The sequence below is a fragment of the Alternaria viburni genome (assembly GCF_023758015.1).
Source record: "Alternaria viburni strain BMP 2772 chromosome Unknown scaffold_40, whole genome shotgun sequence".
In the NCBI taxonomy this organism is placed as follows: domain Eukaryota; kingdom Fungi; phylum Ascomycota; class Dothideomycetes; order Pleosporales; family Pleosporaceae; genus Alternaria; species Alternaria viburni.
In genome coordinates, this window is record NW_026055809.1 from 80882 (window position 1) to 100908 (window position 20027).

General features: G+C 51.2%; 4 protein-coding genes across 4 annotated transcripts; 1 reads left to right on the forward strand and 3 right to left on the reverse strand.

Moving 5' to 3' along the window:
- Positions 1-1573: 1573 nt before the first annotated feature.
- Positions 1574-3191, reverse strand: J4E79_011333 (uncharacterized protein; the record flags this gene model as incomplete). Its single annotated transcript, XM_049360162.1, has 3 exons — positions 1574-2506; positions 2560-2966; positions 3017-3191. 3 exons carry the CDS (start codon positions 3189-3191, stop codon positions 1574-1576), a joined length of 1515 nt encoding a protein of 504 aa, XP_049205368.1.
- A 1734-nt stretch (positions 3192-4925) lies between these two features.
- J4E79_011334 (uncharacterized protein) lies at positions 4926-14727 on the forward strand (the record flags this gene model as incomplete). Its single annotated transcript, XM_049360163.1, has 4 exons — positions 4926-7358; positions 7575-8895; positions 9757-12888; positions 13085-14727. 4 exons carry the CDS (start codon positions 4926-4928, stop codon positions 14725-14727), a joined length of 8529 nt encoding a protein of 2842 aa, XP_049205369.1.
- Positions 14728-15439: 712 nt separating this feature from the next.
- J4E79_011335 (uncharacterized protein) lies at positions 15440-16321 on the reverse strand (the record flags this gene model as incomplete). The annotated part of the gene is made up of 3 exons (XM_049360164.1): positions 15440-15804; positions 15852-15996; positions 16061-16321. 3 exons carry the CDS (start codon positions 16319-16321, stop codon positions 15440-15442), a joined length of 771 nt encoding a protein of 256 aa, XP_049205370.1.
- A 2843-nt stretch (positions 16322-19164) lies between these two features.
- J4E79_011336 (uncharacterized protein) lies at positions 19165-19603 on the reverse strand (the record flags this gene model as incomplete). The annotated part of the gene is given in 2 exon segments (XM_049360165.1): positions 19165-19178; positions 19195-19603. 2 exon segments carry the CDS (start codon positions 19601-19603, stop codon positions 19165-19167), a joined length of 423 nt encoding a protein of 140 aa, XP_049205371.1.
- Between the last annotated feature and the right edge of the window lie 424 nt (positions 19604-20027).

A 20027-nucleotide genomic window follows, 5' to 3' on the forward strand; every position in this document is an offset into this window, starting at 1 on the left:
TAGCTCTATAGCTTAAAATATTTATGTATTTAAATAAATTTATACCTACTATGCGCGTATGTATGCTAGTAGCCTAATCACCAGACGTCTGAAGAAGAAGAGGATTAAGAATTTGGCTAGTCAAGGGTGTAAGAAGAAGTTTCACCATTGGTGGATAGAACAGCCTGACTCACCAGCCCAAAGCGTAGTCCAAAACAGCAGCATCTGGCTGAACATAAACTTCAGTGAGGTACGCGTCCTCTCGACAAACTCGTCTGCCGGCAGTGGCATAGGTGTGAGCGGATCTGCTATAGCCGCTGTCATATATGTCTGCGCCAAGAAGAACTGCGGTAGTAGACATGTGATGACCGCGGAGAGCGCAGTCAGAGAAATTAAGCCAAAGAAGACGAAGTAATCGTCGGCGAAAAGTCTGCGTTGAGACTTCCATCGCAGGAAGCCTCTTAGTGCAGTTAAGACGAATGACACGCCATAAAGACTCCATATCAAAGCCTTTCTGGAGTTAGAGATGCCGCCAGTTGTTCAGTTTAACTTACCATAAGGCCTGTGTAGTTGAGCGTGTTGTTTGCCATCATTCGTGATCACAAAGTCACACGTATAATATCAATCCAATTTGGGTCGTCGTCTTGGGAGACATTAGTACTTAAGAAACCTCATGAGCCTTCTAGGAAGCTGCGGCGACCGCGCCGCAAACTACGTGCTAGCAAGTGATATTTGGTTCCTACATGAGTGGAAACCCATTGTGAGCCCAATCACAATCGGTCAAGACGGCTCAAACATCGGAGTACAACGGTTCAAGCAGGTGGCGGCCAGACTATGGAATAATCCCTTCAACCTGCCCCTGTGCAATTTGATAGTTGAAGTATGAACCGGGCATCTGGGAATCGGGCAACGTCGGAAGCAAGGCTAGAACGAAGCCGTCCCTGATTGTGATGCCACTTATGTAACTTGCATTGACCAGCTCGCTCGATTTGTGTGAAACGAGCCGCCCGCGGGCCGGTTGTATTGCGAGGTTTGTGGGGGTAGAAGACACGCGCAGCGCGTAAGTGCTGCAAGCTGGATCAGGCGCCCAGCAATCATTGTCAAATCAGCAGATTCGAACATGTAAACGCGTACATGTACCGGTGTCAACCTACTGTCACCAGGGATATCCCACTTGAGTCGTCACTCCGGTATGAGGCTTGGTCTCGGCCAGGTCCGAGGAGACTTTTCATGGTTCTACAGCGGCCGACCCGGTTCCCTGGGTAGACACGGCTCGGTTACGTTGCCACTTCCTTCGCGCCGTTCCTTCGCGTTCAAGCCTCGTTCCTTCGCGTTCAAGCTTTTCATCGGTTCGGCAAGGGTGAGGCACAGTTGATACGCTTGTGCGATGGATTTACCGAACATCCGAACAGCGAACCAAGGCATGATGGAAGAGGTCCATCTTTTTCGGCGAATGGATTTCGTGTTATACTGCTTATCGTCAAGTGTAGTTTCAAGCGCATCGAAGGGAACACCAGAAATCTGTAGGGGCTGTATGATATGTATTCATCGTCTAATGCAAGTAATTGTCTAAGCAAAGTATTGATCCGATAGATCAAGCATCAGCAACTTTCCAACCACCAGGCATCAAGTTGGTGTAGACCCGGAGAGGATCATATTTAGTGCGAATAGTCTTTAACCTCCTCAAGTTGGCAGCGGGGTAGCTCTGGAAGATTGGCTGGCCCTTGCCTGCATCGTTCATGTAAAGGTACTGAGCGCTGTATGATTTGGCATGGAGTATGCTGTTGATGCTTGCCGTAATCTCGTCCGCAGCAGCGCGCACCTTGGCGTCATCGCTCGCAGAAGACCAGGTAAAGTTCTCGACCATCCAGAAGAATGGCGCCTTGGAGACATCGACACCTTGGGGATTGCCTCCAGTCTTGGCGCTGTGTGAGAGGAACGCCTTGGTGACGGGCTGGAAGGTGATTGAAGCTTGAAGATTGGCAACATTGGGCAGTTTGGCATTGACGCCGGAGATGAAGGCATCGTGAATGAGCTGCACAGCCTTGCGGTCAACGACGGACGAAAGGGTGCGGAATTCCTGGCGCAATCCTAGGGGTTGGAGTGCGTCCGTAGCTGCAATGTAGTCTGACAAAGGTTGCAGTGCGTATGAATCGGCGACTGGGGTGAGCTTTGGCGCGGTGAAGTTTTCGAATACTTCGGGATTGTCGGTGACAGAGTGGTAAAACTTCGCAGCCGCATAGACGGTCATGTTCGCTGCGGGGAACGTAAGAATGGTCGGAATGATGGCAGCTTTCGGGTCAGAACCTCCGTATTTACCGAAGTTGTAGACACCGTCCAGGTAGCCCGATGATTGGGTCTGGTCAAATTGGCCAATACCGACATGAACGTCGCTGCCCTCCACAGGTCGCAAATCGAATCTTGTGACGATGCAGAAAGAGTTTCCGCCGCCCCTCAATGCCCAGAAGAGGTCAGAGTACTTGTTCGTTGCTGTCGCTTCAACGATCTGACCGCTAGATAACACACACTGCTATTGTTAGAAAAAAAGACAAGAACTTGCACAGATATTTGAAAACATACCTGATACTTCATGACATTGTCAGAAGCAAAGCCGTATTCAGAAGAGTAGAAAGAGATACCTCCACCAAGCAATAGACCTGGAACACCCACGTGACCTACACGTCCGCCGACAGCTGCGAGTCCCGATGGCTTGAGATAGGCATATACATCCCTCCATCGGTTGCCGGGGCCGACGGAGACGATGGACTTGTCCGATGAAAGTGACAAGGTCGTCAGATTAGACGAAGACATTAGCACACCGGAGTTATCGATCCCGTTATAACCTGGTATCGGCATGTGTCCTCCGCCTCGCATAGCAAACTTCGACCGTGTCAAAGTCATTGTAGTAACCGCATACGCAACCTGCTGCGCATTTTGGGGGATGAAGACGCATGCAGGGCTGCTATACACGGTGGCTGACCAGTAAGCTGTGACATGTTAGCGGGTATCGGGCTAGATACTGAGTATGACTACATACGCTCTTGTGTCTCATACGCGTATCCCGAGGTTCCAGGCAGGAAGGTACCGTCGGGGTATTTGGACTTCAACTTCGAGCAGGCAGTTTTCTCTCCACCAGAAAGGGTCTTGGCTGCTCCCGTCGCAATAGACGGCGCGGCAAAGATTAGAGCTGCAATGCCTGCGAGAAGGACCATGTTGAATTGAATGAGACGATACTAGGAGTTGAGTATGATGGAGACAGATAGGCGAATGCTGGTGTTTATTAAAACCTCCGGACGGAAATAACCATCCGCCTCCGCGGCTCAAATCCATCAGGAAGCCTTGCATGCTGCAATTGATCTAAATCACCTAGATCTTTTGGAGGGCGCAGGTACCGGGGCTGCTGCCCATTTAGGAAGATGGAAGGATTGTGTGCATATTCGACTTCCGAAATGTGCAGTTGATTGCACGCGAAGCAGTCGTGCCACTTGCACGCACCAGGTCCAGGGTAAACAAAGTCTGGATCTTACAAGGTTGCCGCGGAGCAGCGAAATGGCCGCACAAGAAGCCATGGACGAAGGAGATGGCGGGTTGAACAGGCAAGGGATGCAAGGATGAAAATACGCGCTGTACGGCGCGGGCTGGCTAGCTCAAAAACGGCCCTCATCCTCCGATGATCATTTAGCGCGGATGCCAAGGCAGACGACGTTTGTAGGCTCGATCCCGAGGTTGCTCTTACCTAGGTAATGACACATCAACGCTTCGCTCTTCGCATGCGAACATCCATCCTCTTGGTCTCGAATACTGACGCTCAATCATCACTGTACGCATCTATTCCATGACAATGTCAACGAGGCACAGCAGACGCGTCTTGCGCGGCCTAGCTTCGCCGCAACGCGTGACGTCACAGCCTTGCGCGGGCACATGTCTTTCAGATGATGGCCATCAACAAGAGAAGGATGCAAGCCATGTATCAATTCCACGACCGAGAGCGATGCAGTATACCAAGATATTGAGCTGAATGGGAATAAGAAATGCCGTCTAGATAGATTTGTGAGCTGACACGAGTACTGAGGTACGGGACATCTGGACGGTGAGGTCTGCGTCAACGCACAACACCCGTGATACTCCTACTTGATTGGATCGACGTGGCCGTCCTTTGCGAGATTCTCGGCCGCTTTTCGCGTTGGCGTCGCGTCATCTGCAGTGCTATCAATCAGTCAATCGAGACGGATATTGCATGTGGTCACAAACCACGTGCGGCTTCCACTCTTCCGAGTACTTCTTCCTATCGAAGAAGAGTTACTGGCGCCGTTCAAACCATTCGGAGATTCTGTTACTGTCTTGGCTGTGTCAAAGTGGTGGGTATTCAGCTCCAGGACGTACCTGCGTGATAACTTATGACTACGACTGGGAGGCGATCTGGACAAGGTAAACTCATAACAGTCTTGCTGGTCTAGAAGATTATGCGTGATTACACGCTGGTAATGGCGCATATGTTGCGGCGGTGGGCAGTCGGCGGTCGCGTAGTGAACGTGGACAGCGTTTGCCTAACTAAACACAACAACAACGCGCACGACCAAATTTCTCCTCTTTTCAGTGCGCGCTTCTCAAGTGCGCTGCAGATTTTTCGGCGGCTGCCTTTTCGCTTCATTTCTCACCCTGCGCACCACCGCTATCGCTAGAACAGCAACACGCTTTACGCTCATTACCTCGATCGCAATTGTAACAACATCGCCGTTGTCATAGAGTCATAATTGAGCGAACACCCCGGTTTTCAATACACGCTCACACTGGCTGAGGCCTCAGGTACGTGGTGCACTTCCAGCTCAGCTGCGATGAGCGCTGTACACACCTATATTGAAACTTACGCTCTATTTTTTGGACGCGGCAGTACAAGCTAACTATTTTACTACAGAAGGCGCTCACTGAGCGCGCTTGCCTACGTCATGTTGTCGGCTGCAGCTACGGCCTATGCCTTCAATCACATCGTTCTACCACCAAAGCTACCACAGCAGGACGACCGCGAGACCGTATACGAATTGGGCCTACTCGAGATCGCCGTCCACGCCCTCGAATCTCTGAAGCTCAACGTCAAACACGAGCACATTGGAACCATCACATCTGCCATAGAAACTGTCAATAATCTTCGAGGCTGCCGCGACGATGACGGCAACACTAGTCAAAGTCAGCTACAGCACATCCTTACCAAAGCTACGAACGGTGTCACAATCGGTGCAATTCCCTTGGAGATCAAGGAACAAAATGCCGGAATCCTTGTGAGCCGCTCTTCGGATGGCCTGGACTTCGAGTTCTTCGAGCTTTCGCCAACCAATGCGGCCGCGATGAGCCCAGGTCGCCTATTGCGAACGTTCCCAGCTTATGCATCAAGGATACCCGTTGGAGACGTCAATCCAGAGCTTCTTGAGTCTATCGCTGGTACTCTAGCCACAATGACGACGCAGCCTGTGCCTGGTTTCCAGTCTCACATTACCAAAAACCACGTACAGATGGTCGAGGAGCGCGATACAACGCATCCAGGCCTGGCCTGTGACTTCTTGATGAATATGATCAGCGCCTTCGGAGAGCCGACGGATGTGAAGCGTATCACGAAGAACACTCGTGAGGAGGTCCTCTGGTGTCAGTGTTTGGCACCGTGGCGACGGTCTCCCTTGTGGCTGTTGCTCCGTGTTTCGCTGCAACTGGTGTTCGCTCGCAAAGCACCCGACACGCTCTCTAGTGACGGCCTTTATAAATCCTTCATGATTTTCCTGCTAGCACGAATAATCGACCTAGCGAAACACCACTGGAAGGAAATGGATAGCGAGGCTATATACATTGCCTCATCCAAGCTGACCCAGCGATTGCGCAAGTTCTCGCTCCTCAAGCAGACAGGATGCTTGCAGCCAGGCTGGGCGCAGCATATCCACGACAAGATGCTCGACGCTCACAAACTCATCAAGCAGCACTGGCAGAATCGAATTGACAGCTCTCGAGCTAATGTCAACTTCAACGCAATCGCCAGTCTGAAGCCTGAGGCCGACCTCGATATGTACCTCTTGGGCTTAGATGTCTTCTTATCCAGCATCAAGTCCCGACAGCAAGAAGTTGAGCTATCTACATTCTCGCCAAGCGACGAGTATCCATCCTACCACGCTACTGAGCTACCAACTAGCCTGCAGCTATCAGACATCGATGAAGGTAGATACTTTCGTCTAGCCGCTATAGAGGATTGGGTCGAACATCATCTTGCTGGCTGGGCTAGTCATCATCTTCACGATGAGAATGCGTGTAGCAGACTCTACGGTCTGATTACCAGCTATTTTGGGGCCGCCAGTGAAGCCTACGCTCGAGATCCTATCGGTATGTCGATCATGTATCTCACAGTCACTGAGTTGTGGGTTGCATGCGATACGATCGCCTGTAATATCTATCCCCTGCTGTTCGACTACGATCCTGAGGTCGACCTGACAGAGTTTCAATGCCTCACACTTCCTCTGAAGAGCCATCTACAGCGCTTGCACGCCGTTGAATCCTACGTTCAATCACGACGCCCCCAACGAAAAGAGCAGAGATCATCTGTTTTTCGGGAGTTTGGACACCTCTCTTCCTTCGCTGTCAGATACTACGATCAATGCCAGTCACTCCAGGCTACACTATCGAAGATTGAGATTGATGCAGCTGCCAAGCGTCAAGAGAAGTGTGAAGAGCTGGTGGATCTCAAGCGTCAACACGCAGATTACATGAATCGCTACGAGACTACCGAGTGTCAGTATGTGACATCGATATACGACTCCAATCATGGATACACGGAACAGAAGCATTCCAAGAATTGCGACAGGTGTACAGCCAAGAACAGGGCAAATGGGCTCACGATTGAGCTTTTCGAATGGCCACTTTCACCTAAATTGCCCGAAGCAAAAGCAACGATCTTCGAATTGATGATTCCTGAAGCATACAGCGACTGGCGCGAAACAACAGCCTATCTCATCGCCACTGTTCTCGGCTACAAGGACGCGAACTTGACACGACCATCCTGCTCATATACGCTCGACATGCATCATGACTTATCGCATCTCATTTCTTCTCGGTATCATGGGCGGCGTATTGTTCCGCTCTCGCAAGTCAAGAGCCACACTGTTACCCACCGGAAGATGAAGAAGGCCATTCCACACTTGACTGACAACGATGTCTGTCTCAAAAATGCGCTACAATATAGAATGTACGACACAGTGCAAGGATCGTTTACGAAACAGCCGAGTTGTACAGAGGAGGTATCGGAGAACTGTGTCTACCACTTGCCGGAGCGATCAAAAGCACTTGAACGCTTCATGCATCGACCGCCAACTTCACCAGACGGTGAGCAAGCCAACGAAGTGATTGTAAGTTGAAAGCCAAGCCCCCTACTGATATATCAAAACATTGGCTTTTATTCCTCGTTTACACTCTGGTTAAAATGCACTCCGAAGGTGTTCAATACGTTGTACACCTTTAAAGTGCATGACAGAGAGACGGGACTACCTTCGAGATACATCATGACCGCAGTTCAGATGAACTCTAGTAATGTAGCAAAGATCTGGCTAACGCTGCAAATATAGGCTAGTTTATTTGACTGTCCAGTTCACTTCTCCATCGACGAATACAAAGCTTTGGCAGCGCTACCTTTGGGACACAACATCGTCTACGCAAACATACTCGCTGAACTTGCGATTCCTACTGTCGACTTCACGAAGATCGAAACGCAATGCATGGTATTACAATCTGTACAGCAGACTGGCCCGCCAAGCCAACGCATCGAGCGTGAAAGCCATCTGATCCTTGCCGAGGCTTCTTTCGGTCATGCCATGCTTCGACAGTTAGAGACAGGGCTGGAACGCATTCGAATGAACAGCCAATCATGGCGATCGGCAGCTACATTCTCTTTGCTCGCTCGAAGGGTGCTGAGCTTTGCATCAGCATTAGAAGTTCGCGTTCGTGCAATCGACTTCCTGGTCGACATGCACACTGTCTGCCATGCCTGGCTGAGAGCGCTGACTGAGAGGGCGGCTGCCATGCCTAACGAAAGCTTGGAGATCGCGCTGTTGTGCATCAGCACTTATGACGTCGAGGAAGCTGATGTTGCGACCATTCTTCAGCGAAAGTCGGCAATTTCCATATTGCTTCAATCGTCGATCGTCATTCAGGACAAGCACGGGGCAGTCCTATCCGAGCACCCAGATTTGTTCAACGTTACATTACGAGCTTGGAATCGTCTGATGTATCGCTTGCTACCTACGCTACGCACCCTTATTCTCAAGGATAGTAGCGGTCTCTCGGAGGCTATCACCGCGAACTGGTTTGCGTTCGAGCCAACTTCACCTCAGGGTTGGCAAGCGCTCCCCGAGCATCAAGAACATTGGCTTCATACTAAGTCATTGAGGTCAGGATCAGAGTCAGGGCATCTGCCAGTACACTTTAACTTGCTTACTGGTGAGCTGCTTGTCAATGGACTTCCTCTCGATCGACTGCCCTCAGAATACATGCGCCACATCATGTACGCGCCACTGTTCGGTAAATCAACCCTGGAAGTCGTGCCAACAGGAGAGCCTGGACTAAGGTTCTCGGCGAAGATGAAACACAAAGAATACAATCTTCACTTCGGCATGAGTGGCGATGACATGCTTCTGTTGGCTATCGGACATGGCAAGAAGCTCGAGTTGCTTCCTTCACGTCTTTTCCAAGGCTTGTTACCTCAGTCTTTGGTGACAGATGCAGTCCACTTCTATGATTCAGAAGCTCAAGAGGTCATCTTTCAACCATTGTACTCTCCATGGCCTACTGAGATTGATGCTGCGCGGTGGCGTCTCGTCCGACACGCATCATCATGGCGACTGGTCAAAGGCGAGACTATCATGATCGATGTCAACAGCTATACAGCTCGTACGATAGCCGCTGTTTTAGCCCCACTTGAGAAGCCGCTGCATATGCACATACGTCTTCTTGATCCAAATCAAACACCAAATTCTCGCGTTGAGATTGAGTTACCGCGCCTACAGATCGCTTTCGATCTAGATGGAAATGACAATCATTTGCGTTCTCGCCAGTATCGCAACATGATTGTTGATCCGGACCAAACGATGGGCACCCTCGTAGGCTTGCAGAGCAGGTTGATACTGAGGTCCACGGAGAATCGTATGGTTCTTATCCCGCACGGGTTTTTTGACTTTGCGATCACATCCAAGATACCTGCTGGACCGTTTGCATCTTGCAATGAATCCATTTCCCAACATACCACGGTTCGGCTGGCGGATAACTCCGCGACTCGAATTCGCGCGTATCATATGGACGAAACTCTGGGTCAGATCGATGGCGATGGAAGCATGCAGAGCCGCCTCATGCTGTGCTATCTGCATGCGCTAACGTCTCATTACCTTCCGGATCCTCTGACTGGATGTACCGGCACCGAATCAGCTATCTCAATTCTCAGGTCTGCAGCGGTACGATCGATTGACCTTCTCACGTCAGAAGATCTGGATCTACTGGCTCGTATAGCAGACCTATCGGGCGCGAGGATCTATTACCCTGCACATCTGCAAGAAATGCAGACCACGAGGTGGGACGCGAGACTCCCGTCACTCGCGCACCACCCTTCATTCCGGATCCTAGTATCAGGCCTACTAGAGCAAGCTGCTCGGATGCAAGTATTTCACCCAGACAAATACGTGATGTTTCAAGGGATCCAAATGGCCCATGAAAAGTTGCTGGAGTCTTCAAACTCCGATTTGGACAAACGATCTGCAGTTCGCACAGCCACATATCGAGTTGCGAGTTTCGGCGCAGAGGAATGGACCTCTTCGCTAGACGTGCAGTACGCTGCGCGTGACACCCAACTGATTCCAAAGAGAGGAGAACGAGCTTATGTGATAGCCAGCTTGATCTTGCGCAATCAATTTGCTCTTCACAACCCCATACCCGATCTCAAAAGCGTACTTGTTCAGAAACACATCGCTAGCGCTACTGTCCACGGCGTGGACAACATGTATGATCTCAGACGTCTTGGATATGATTCAAAATGGTTAGGGGTCGCATCGGAGCACATCAAGGTTGCCTGGTGCTCTTTACAGGAAGGTTTGACTGGTGTAACTACATACGTCAATCGCTACAACCTCGCCACTTGGCTTTCCACAATGGCCTTCGCAGATAATGCCGACTTCGATGTCATCCAAGCTCTGGCTCTATTTTACAGGTCACCGCAGGCTTTCTCAGCGGTGCAGCCACCTGCAGTGCCTGAGTTCGACCTCGCTTGGGGGCATGACTTCCAGGACTCTCAGATCACTGCCACTCTGCGGCTCGAATCCAAGCAGTATGGACAATCTGCCGAAGCTTCGCTACCCAAGTTAGACTCAGAGAACAAGCGGCAGCATCGCGATAGGAAGAAGCAAACATTCGAAGATCGGAAGGACAACGCCATACAGGGATTTGTGAGCAGTCTATCGGCACAATGGCCAGTACAGAGTCCCACAACACCATCAGCGACGGAGTATACCACATATCTCAATGTATCCAAGTCTATGGCAGCAATACGGATACGAATTGAACATTGGTACAACAATCGCCAGTTCATGGATTATTTGGCCCACGTTTCAACGGTAATAGCGCACCAACCTGCCTCGAGCGTGGTGGCGCCGCGCCACGTACTCACTCTTCCGCCCAAGAAAGGCTACATTGGCGAAAACATACATCATTACAACGCGTTGGACATCTTCGCTGCCGCGCCACCTCCGACTACCGGTCTCGTTCCACCTTGCGAACCCCTGGTGACCATCGCGAGGGTACAGCGGCCTGAGAGCCAATCTGATATGAGCGAAAGACTTTCCGCTTTCTGTGAGCATCTTCTGACAGGCGCGAAGTCTGTGTGTGAGCGAGAATATGTGGAGACTCTACGATCAAGCTGCATAGCCTTGGACGCGCACGTCGCCAACAACAGCATGCGCGACGAACTGCTTGTGAACGCCCAATCTTTGCTTCATGGGTATCTGCAAGACTGCCAGAAACACATCGCAGACTTCAATTTCGCCCTGAATGACCATTCGAGCAGCGAAGTCGGTGTTCAGATACAATTCTCACCACGAATTCATCCTAAATTTTGGTTGAGTCAACTCCATAGAGACTGCTTCGACAACCTGTCATATCCTTGGCAAGAGACTGTCATCAAGTATGCGCTTGCTATCACTAATCTGCAACGCGCTCAGAGGTTGTTCCGCCTATCCAATAACCTTGTCGATCTCCTCGACGAGCTCAGACACGTTGGCCATTCCAATTGGGATGTATATCAGTATCCCGAAACTCTGCTCATAGAAGCTGAGAATGGTATGCTTGTCAGGAAAGAGCAGGAACACATTGCGAGCCACATGCGTTCACCAAAGGATGGTCAAAATGCTGTGCTTCAATTGCTGATGGGAGGCGGCAAGTCGACGACCATCTTGCCCATATTGAGCGCTTTCCATGGCGACAAGAAGAAGCTTGTGCGAGTAATCGTCGGAAAGCCCCAGAGTAAACAGATGCTGACAATGCTGATCGCCAAGCTTGGTGGCCTGTTGAACAGAAAGATCTACCAACTGCCCTTCTCGCGCAACCTCCGACTGAGTGCTCAAGATGCCAACACCATCCACGAAATCTACAAAGAATGTGTTCGCGAGCGCGGTGTATTGCTGGCCCAGCCAGAGCATATCCTATCGTCAAGGTTGATGGCTGTGGAATGCGTACTTGTCGACGAGTCAGAGACCGCCCAGTCACTGTTAGCAACTCAGAAATGGCTCGACGACGTGTCTTGCGATTGTATCGACGAAAGCGACGAGGTTTTCTCTACCAAATTCGAGTCTGTTTACACGATGGGCACCCAGCGAGCGATTGACTACGCCCCTGAGCGGTGGTTAATCATCCAGGAAGTTCTAGCCCTCATTCCAAATGTGGCCAAGCGGGTGAAAGAAGATCTGCAAGAAGCTGTTGATATACAGAGCGATGGAGACGGGATGTATCCCAGGATCAGGTTCCTCCGAACTGACGCTGCTGATCGAATTGTGTATCTTCTTGCGACACGGGTCGTCGAGTCAGGCATAGGAACTCCTTCTCGCACACAGTCACAAGCCATGCAAGCGGCCATCTTGCACTATATCTCCGTATCAGAACTTGAAGCACATGAGATTGAAGTGGTGGAAGAAAGCATGTTTTGGACCGAGACAACGAAGCCGGCAATCCTTCTCCTACGTGGCTTGTTCGCTGGTGGTATTTTACGATTCGTCTTCCAAAAGCGATATCGTGTGGACTTTGGCCTGGACAGTCACCGTACCCCAAACACTCGCCTAGCTGTTCCGTTTCGCAGTAAGGATGCTCCTTCGCCCAGGAGTGAGTTCTCTCATGAGGATGTGGTCATCGTCTTGACACAGCTCTCCTATTACTCCAAAGGTCTGGGTGAAGATGATCTTTTTGAAACGCTCACCCATCTCTTGAAGTCGGATCAAGCGGTTATCCACTACGACGAAATCGTGAGTACTGCATCTTCGACCCTTCCCAAGGCTTTCAGGCATCTCTCTGGTGTCTCCATAAGCAATCGAGATCAATGCATCGCCGAAGTGTTCTCAGGTTTGAGACATTCACGGAAGGCCATCGACTACTATCTCTCGTATCTCGTCTTCCCGAAAGAGATGAAGCACTTCCCCCAAAAGGTCAGTGCGAGCGGCTGGGATTTAGCTGGGACCAACAAAGTCAATGCATCCACCGGCTTCTCTGGCACCAATGATACCCTGCATCTACTTCCACTCGACATCAAGCATCTGGATCTACCGAGTCAACAACACACCAATGCTGAGGTTTTATCGTTTCTGTTGATGGACGAAACATCCGTGGCCAATTTACCTGCCCGTGCAATTGGTAGTACAGGGTAAAGTAGCCGTCATGAATACGTTTAAGAACTTCTAGCTAACTTATTATTAGTATGTATCTTCCCAGCTAATATACACGAGCATGAGAATATTAGATATTGTCGCTCAGTCCCATCGCTGAAGTTCCCCTTAAGACAAGGAGTTCACTGTCTTACCTTCGAGTATGAGTGGTGCTAACAGCTTAATAGATTTGGATGGAGAATATCTTCTCGGTTTCATCGAGGGATTACACCCAGACATCAGGGTTATACTGGACTGCGGAGCGTCAATCTTACAAATGAGCAACCGAGAAGTGGCTGAAGCCTGGCTGAAGCTGCGAGACAACGACATCTCGGCAATAGTCTACTTCGAGAACGAACAGCTTTCAGTGCTGGACCGCACTTCCAAGGTCGAGTCTTTCCAAACCTCTCCTTACGCGAAAATGCTGGAATCGTGCATCGTCTATTTGGATGAAAGCCATACAAGAGGAACAGACATACCCGGGCTACCACGACACTACCGGGCTGCCCTAACGCTAGGCAGTCAACTGACCAAGGATCGCCTCACACAAGCTGCTATGCGACTACGGAAGCTTGGAAAAGGTCAATCAGTGTGTTTTGTCATACCCGGAGAGATACAGACAAAGATCTACGAGCGAAGCGGCAAGCCAATTGGTACTCCGATCGAAACGTATGATGTATTGGCGTGGGCGATCGGCGAAACCTGGGCGGACCTCAAGAGGTCACTAGCACTCTGGGCAATTCAAGGCCGGAGGTTTGAGTGCCAGAAAGGCATGTTGAACGGCCTTGATACTACCAAAGAACAAGCCAAGGCTTTTCTGGAAGATGAAGCGGCAGATTTGGAAACTCGCTACAAGCCATCTGCACCGAACAACGACGAGTCCGCGCACCTCGACAACTGGGACATGTCCAATGACAACATCGTCAGCATCGTTTCACGATGCCGTAGCTTCGAAGCTATGGGTGGTTTTGAAGCAGCCGCCCTAACTAAGGAGCAAGAGTGTGAGCTTGCACCGGAAATCGAAATGGAGCGCGAAGTCGAGCGCCCACCACGCTTGAAGGCTCATCCACATGATGTTCATACAGATCTGGAAAGCCTCATCCACACTGGAACTATCGTCTACGGCTCTAAGGCTTTCGTGCCTGCTTTCGTATCTCTCAACACCACGAGCGCTGGAAAGCTGTTCAACCTGAGAAGTCTCCCCAATGACTTACTGGTCACCGCAGACTTCATGCGCACTGTTCAAATACCCCCAGGATCAACCCGAGCATCTTTCGTTTCCGACTCGTACCAGCGCCCGGTGCAATTTATCCTGAGCGTGCCCAGCTTCAGCAGCCCAGGTACCATGAGCAAGCTCATCATTATGAGCCCCTACGAGGTCAATCAGTTGCTACCCCTGATTGGGCAGTCGGACAAGGTTACGCTACACATCTACGCTCCACGGTTTAACGTCAGTTATGCATCGATCGATGACCTCATGCTCTACAACGTCGGTCGAACCTTCTCGCCTGGTTCGGTCTCACGTAGCTTGACGATGCAGCTTAATCTCTTTGCTGGAAGTCTTTATCTGCGCTCGTTGTCTGAGTGGGCCGAACTCTGTGATCATCTTGGTCTTCTGAAGGACACAGTAGAAGACGGTCAGGAAGCCTCTCCAGACGGGTTTGTCATGCCGCCAGCCGGTATCTGGAACTTGAAGAAGTCTCCCGTTCCCTTCTTGCGAGCATGGCTTATGAAGGTTCGGCGCGAAGGAGAGGGTATCGAGAAGACCCATATGGGCAAGCTGTTAAGCGGGGCTAGGCTGGAGGAGAGCGATTTTTCTGAGGAGGAGTAGTCGGCTCTTTTGGGATGTGACGTCGGGATCTGGAGATGGAGATTGATGAGAGCGAGGAGAGAATGAATGCCACACGAAGAGGCGGTCATATCATCGGCACAGCTCTACACCACGGTTAGAAGCTCTGTCAACGTGTCAGCAAGTAGTAGGTATAATGCACCCCTATGATGCAATCCCTTCGGCATAATAGCGTGATGCTTCCGAGCGGTTTCTCGAGGTGTCGCTCGTCGCGTGTCGCGTGTCGCCTCGGTACTGTCATCGCCCCATTGAGACTAGCGCGCCCACGTCATCAGCACCAGCCCTGGAGGGGGTTGGGAGTTCCTGTCATTTGCTGTATACACGCCATTAAATCCTAACATCTATACAAGTATCATTGTTATGTATGCGTCTACCTCCATAATGCAGCTAATTACATCTTTGTAGAGTGCGACACGAATTACACCCACTACTACATTAGTGCGCGCGATTCGCGACTTCTGGACTCAACTACACCCATGCAACGAGGCATCACTTGTCATCAAGGTGTTCGTAGAGCAACCTTCTCGATTCGCGCAACTCTATGTCGCCAATATATACAAGAAAGAAGTCAATTTATGTACAGTGCTTCCAGAGCGAGCACAACAGATGCACTGCATCCCCGCCATCCAATGAAATCCACCGATGTCCGCCGATTCATCCTCCACATGTTGTTTGAAGTCTTGCTCGAGGCAACCTAGCAAGAAGAGAGAGGCTCCTTGTAGATGCAGGAGTCGGAGGGGCCCTTGGAAACGCTCTCTGGCTCGCTGCCAGAAGCAACACCCTTGAACTCCTCGCAGATGACCTTGACGGAGCTGGCGCAGTTGGTAGCGTCGATGGTGGCGGAATCACCGAAGTTCGGGTTGATACCAGCAAGGAGCTTGCCGTTGGAGGCCTTGACGTTCTTCATGATGACGTGGCGCTCAGCGGACTGCTTGCAGTTACCGCAGGAGCGGTATAGCTTGCCGAAGGTGTCAACGGTGAAGCCGTCGATGGTGACGGTACCAGCGCCGTTCTGCTGGATGACCTTATCTTCAGCGCCGGTAGCTCCTCCACCGATCACTAGAAGACGTTAGCTCAGTCCGGAAGTATGTGCAAACACCTCTTACCAGTTGCGTCACCATCTTTCTTGAGAGAAAGCGCGTCCTCGCAGACAGCAGCCCACCAAACGTTCTCGATGGTGCAGCTGCCCTCGCAGTGGACACCCTCGATCTGGTCCTCTCCGATAATCGCGTTCTTCAAGGTAGCGCCATCCTGTAGAGGTAGAGGTACGAAGTCAGTATGTGTCTCACATGCACTTCCTACAGCCGTGACATACCTTTAGAATAAAGACCGCGTCAGAATCTCCGCCTTCGGCTTGGCCAGTGCAAGACACGCCACGACCATAGGTCTTGAGACCACCGTCAAAGGTGCCAGTGATCTCCATGGGCTCCTTGAGCGTCTGGGAGCCCTTGGAGGCAGGGATAGGCAAGCTCGCACGCTTGTTCAGGTTGAAGAAGTTCATGGGAGACGGCTTGCTGGGACCGGCGGAGACGGCGACGGCGAAAGCCACGATGGCAGCAGCGACGGAGGCCTTCATGTTGATAGTTGGAAAGGTTAGGATTGGAAAAGCTGGAGAGCTGAAAGGTTGTTGGAATGAAGAGAAGGACGTTGGGTTCGGCTAGCGAATGTAATGCGTCGAGCAAAGGATTGAAAGAAGATGAGAAAGCTGAAAGACTGTAAAAGACTGTTGTTGGCTCGATGGTGAGTACGGATTTCTGGGCGCGTCTCCCGCTCCATCTTATACCATCCACGGATCTGTTCCGACATCTTCTGAATGCCGGCCGTCGGGACAACTACGGAAACTTGCAGGTTTGGCGAAATCGCATATAGATTGAACCCACACGGCTCCGCCCTACCCTCATGGGCTTTGTGCTTGGCGGTTATGCTCATCTGTTTGAAACAGTCCTTGGATTCGCGAATCGTGATCCGCGCGGTCTCTACCCGTTTCGCCTTTTACGCCAAGAGCGATGCGTTTCAAAGAGGTGACCTGGAAGTTCCTCCAATCGTATGTCTTGTGCGCACAGCCTGGAGAAGAACGTAACCGTGGAAGCTAAGCCTAATCTGCAGCATGTCAAGTGTTTATGGTATGGAAGAAGGTTGCGGCTACAGCTGTCACGTCCAGCACTCTCGAGGTCCTTGTTCGGCACCCAAAGCAGGTAGTAACGGCTGCGACATACGTTGTGTCTTCGCAACGCTCACACAGATTGATGGCAGGAGACCACAATGGCACATCTGCTGAAGTTGCGCGCGGGCATATCCCAGCGCGAAAACATTGCACTTGAGTGGTGGAAGAAACAACCCAACACCACAACTCGAGCACGTGGAGTCACAGCGCTTCAGGTTGTGATCGTCGCCATCACAGTTCTTGGTATATTGAAGTTGCAAACGTGCACCAGCACGAAGAGATCGGTGCCATCGAGCCGCCTCACCAAACACGACCCCGTTCTTCACAGACCACGTTAGGCTTCGCGGAATTTTCAGTAGCGTGGTTCGAGATCTGCTTGGCATTCCCCACTACCTGGTGAAGCAAGGGGCGGGAAGCTTGTGTATCGACAGGAACAGCAAGGCTGCAGACAACCCACTGACTCAAAGTATCCACATTATGTCGAAGACATCGAATTTTCAGATATCTGGCTGCATATCTGTAACAAACATGCTGGATTGTTCAGTAAACATCGACAACCCGACGAAGGCAGCCGCCCGCCACAGCGCACCAGGACGCAGACATCACACCAGACACCGAAATGAGAGTGACATGCATGAATCAATCCTCCACGCGGCATTTTCGTACAACGCTCAGCGGTCAAGCGTTTTTTTTTTCTTTTGGTGAAACATACCCAGCTCCGAAGTTGACCCAGTCCAGACACCCTTCGCCATCTGACACCACCATCAACAGCACGAACGGCCTGACGTCGCGGGTCTCCACGCTCGTTCATCTCAGGAAACATTGCTTTTGTCGTAGGAATGTATGCGACGGCTCTGAACGTCAATCGCAGTGCATCCTCCTGCGAGTAATGATGGCAATGCTGTACGGCAGGCAAGCCGCACTCCGTGAACGAGATCACGGAGGGGTACGTAAGCCGATCGTGGTGCGTGCCCTGCGGCTGGGGCCGTGGCTGTGGAGGCGTTGGCGCCACACTCTAATTGTAGCTTTATCGTGACGCTGCTGCGCACCTTCCGTGCTGCTTCAGTTCACACATCTCTCTGCCACGAGCGACAAAGACGCCTGACATCCGACGCCTCCAGAATACTCTCATTGATAGCAGCAGCAGAACACCAAAGACGGGTTAGGATTTCTCACCTCATCGCTACGCTATCCGTCCGTGCGCTGGCTAGCGCCTACCCGATATATACAACTTTTTGCCCGTCGCTCTTTTGCTCTGCACCGCAAACTTCCCAGTTCAACGCACACCTAGTGTGCAAGCCGACCCTCGGTAGCCAGGCATTTGCGGTCCTTGCGCAGGTCAAGTATACCTGCATCCTATCTCTACGTCGAGATATACACCCGTTAGCCATTGCTCTTAAGTGAGCACGGTTAACAAGCGACCACTACTCATCCGACTTAGTTGCCTCCGGTGACTATCTCGGGAGTTTAGGCATTGCTACTATATCTAAGGTCACCTTAGTTTATAGCATTTCTTCTTCCAGATGTCTTTCGAGGCAAACTACACCGCCCTTCTCTCCTTAACAATGGAGCAAGAATCCGGGCTCTTTGATGATACGCGGCCGCAGCCGTGCAACACCTGAGACTTGGGTCACATAGTGTGACTCAAGCAGATTGGTAGGCAGTGCCGAATCTTCTCCACACGGTTGAGAGCACTACAGCATGTCGACTATAGTTGTTCAATCCGGACGACGTGAAGTCCATGTCTTTAAGAGACGGAAGACAGTTGAAGCTCTACTTCCAGCGGCACGAGTTGCTCACGACTCCCGCAATACACAACCATCTCGTACGCAAACGCACTTTTGCGATCCGAGACTTTCAGGTGGGCGTGGCAGCCACATAATCGCCGTATCTACCCAATATCACATATCAAGGTCTATGTCGTCGCCGGGTAGTTATTGCTTCTACCCTACATTACATATCAAGGTCAATGTCGTAGTCAGGCAGTTGTCCACATCGTCGTTTCTCCTGTCAATCCATCAATTGCCAGAACAAGCTGACTACAAACAAAATTGAACTGGGTCCAGGATTCGTCACAACGAGCTATCATTCTGAGCTACCCCCCAGCTCACCTATCCTCTCCAAGCCAACACGGCCTCGCCCACCCTCTCAAGCCCCAGGCTCAAAGTCACTCTCCAGCGGCCGTCCACAAACCCCCGTCAGACATACCACAGCTGCCTGATACGTCACACTCCCCGTACTCGTACAGTCCTTCCTCAACTGCGCGCTTCTGTAATAGCAATTACCAACCGCCGCATTCGGGGACGAGACGGTATTAATCAGCACCCCATAGTCAACCGAGTGGTCACGATCCGCATCATTCGTCGCCGCGCCACAATCACCAGCGAAACTGCCCGCAGACCTGACAATGCGCATGGTAGAGGGACAACCAGGGATCCCTAAGTCGCAGAAATCGTTGTTCTTCCAGTTGTTCAGTTTGCCTGTGCCGGCGGATGTGCCGGCGGGGCAGAAGTCGCCGGTTCCGAAGCCGTTTTCTTGGCCTGCGATGCCTGGGGGTTGGGTGTTAGGTTGCTGGGGGGTTGAGAAGGTGCCGCCGAGTTCAGAGCCGGCGTGCTCTCCTATGATGAAGTCGGCGTAGGTGGAGGTGGTGAAGAGGCCCAAGAGGGGGATGAGAGTGAGCTGGGGAGTCTTCATGTTTGGGTATGAGAATCAATGTATTGAGGTTGGTTCGGCATTGGAGGAGAGCTGCTCTCCGATGCGAATATTTAGATTTGCTGTATGGCGCGTATCTACTTATATATCTCTTTCTACCCATCGGCTCTTACCGTTATGACTGAGGCCATCGCGATCGATCGTCTGCTAACTCTTCATTCCAATGTCCCACATATGCCTGTGTCATGCGCGTTGGGTGTATGTCCCATCATTACTGTCAGTAGCCTTGATCTGCAGTTGCAACAAGCACCCTAAGGCCAACGCTTATATCATTCGGTATAGGAAGAATGCATTCGGCTCCACTTCCAACAACAGTACTTAGTTGTTGTGGATACAATGAGCGCCGAAGGCCCGTGATCAACGCTCATCAGATATTTCACCTTTGCTTTCGAAGACACCTAGCTTA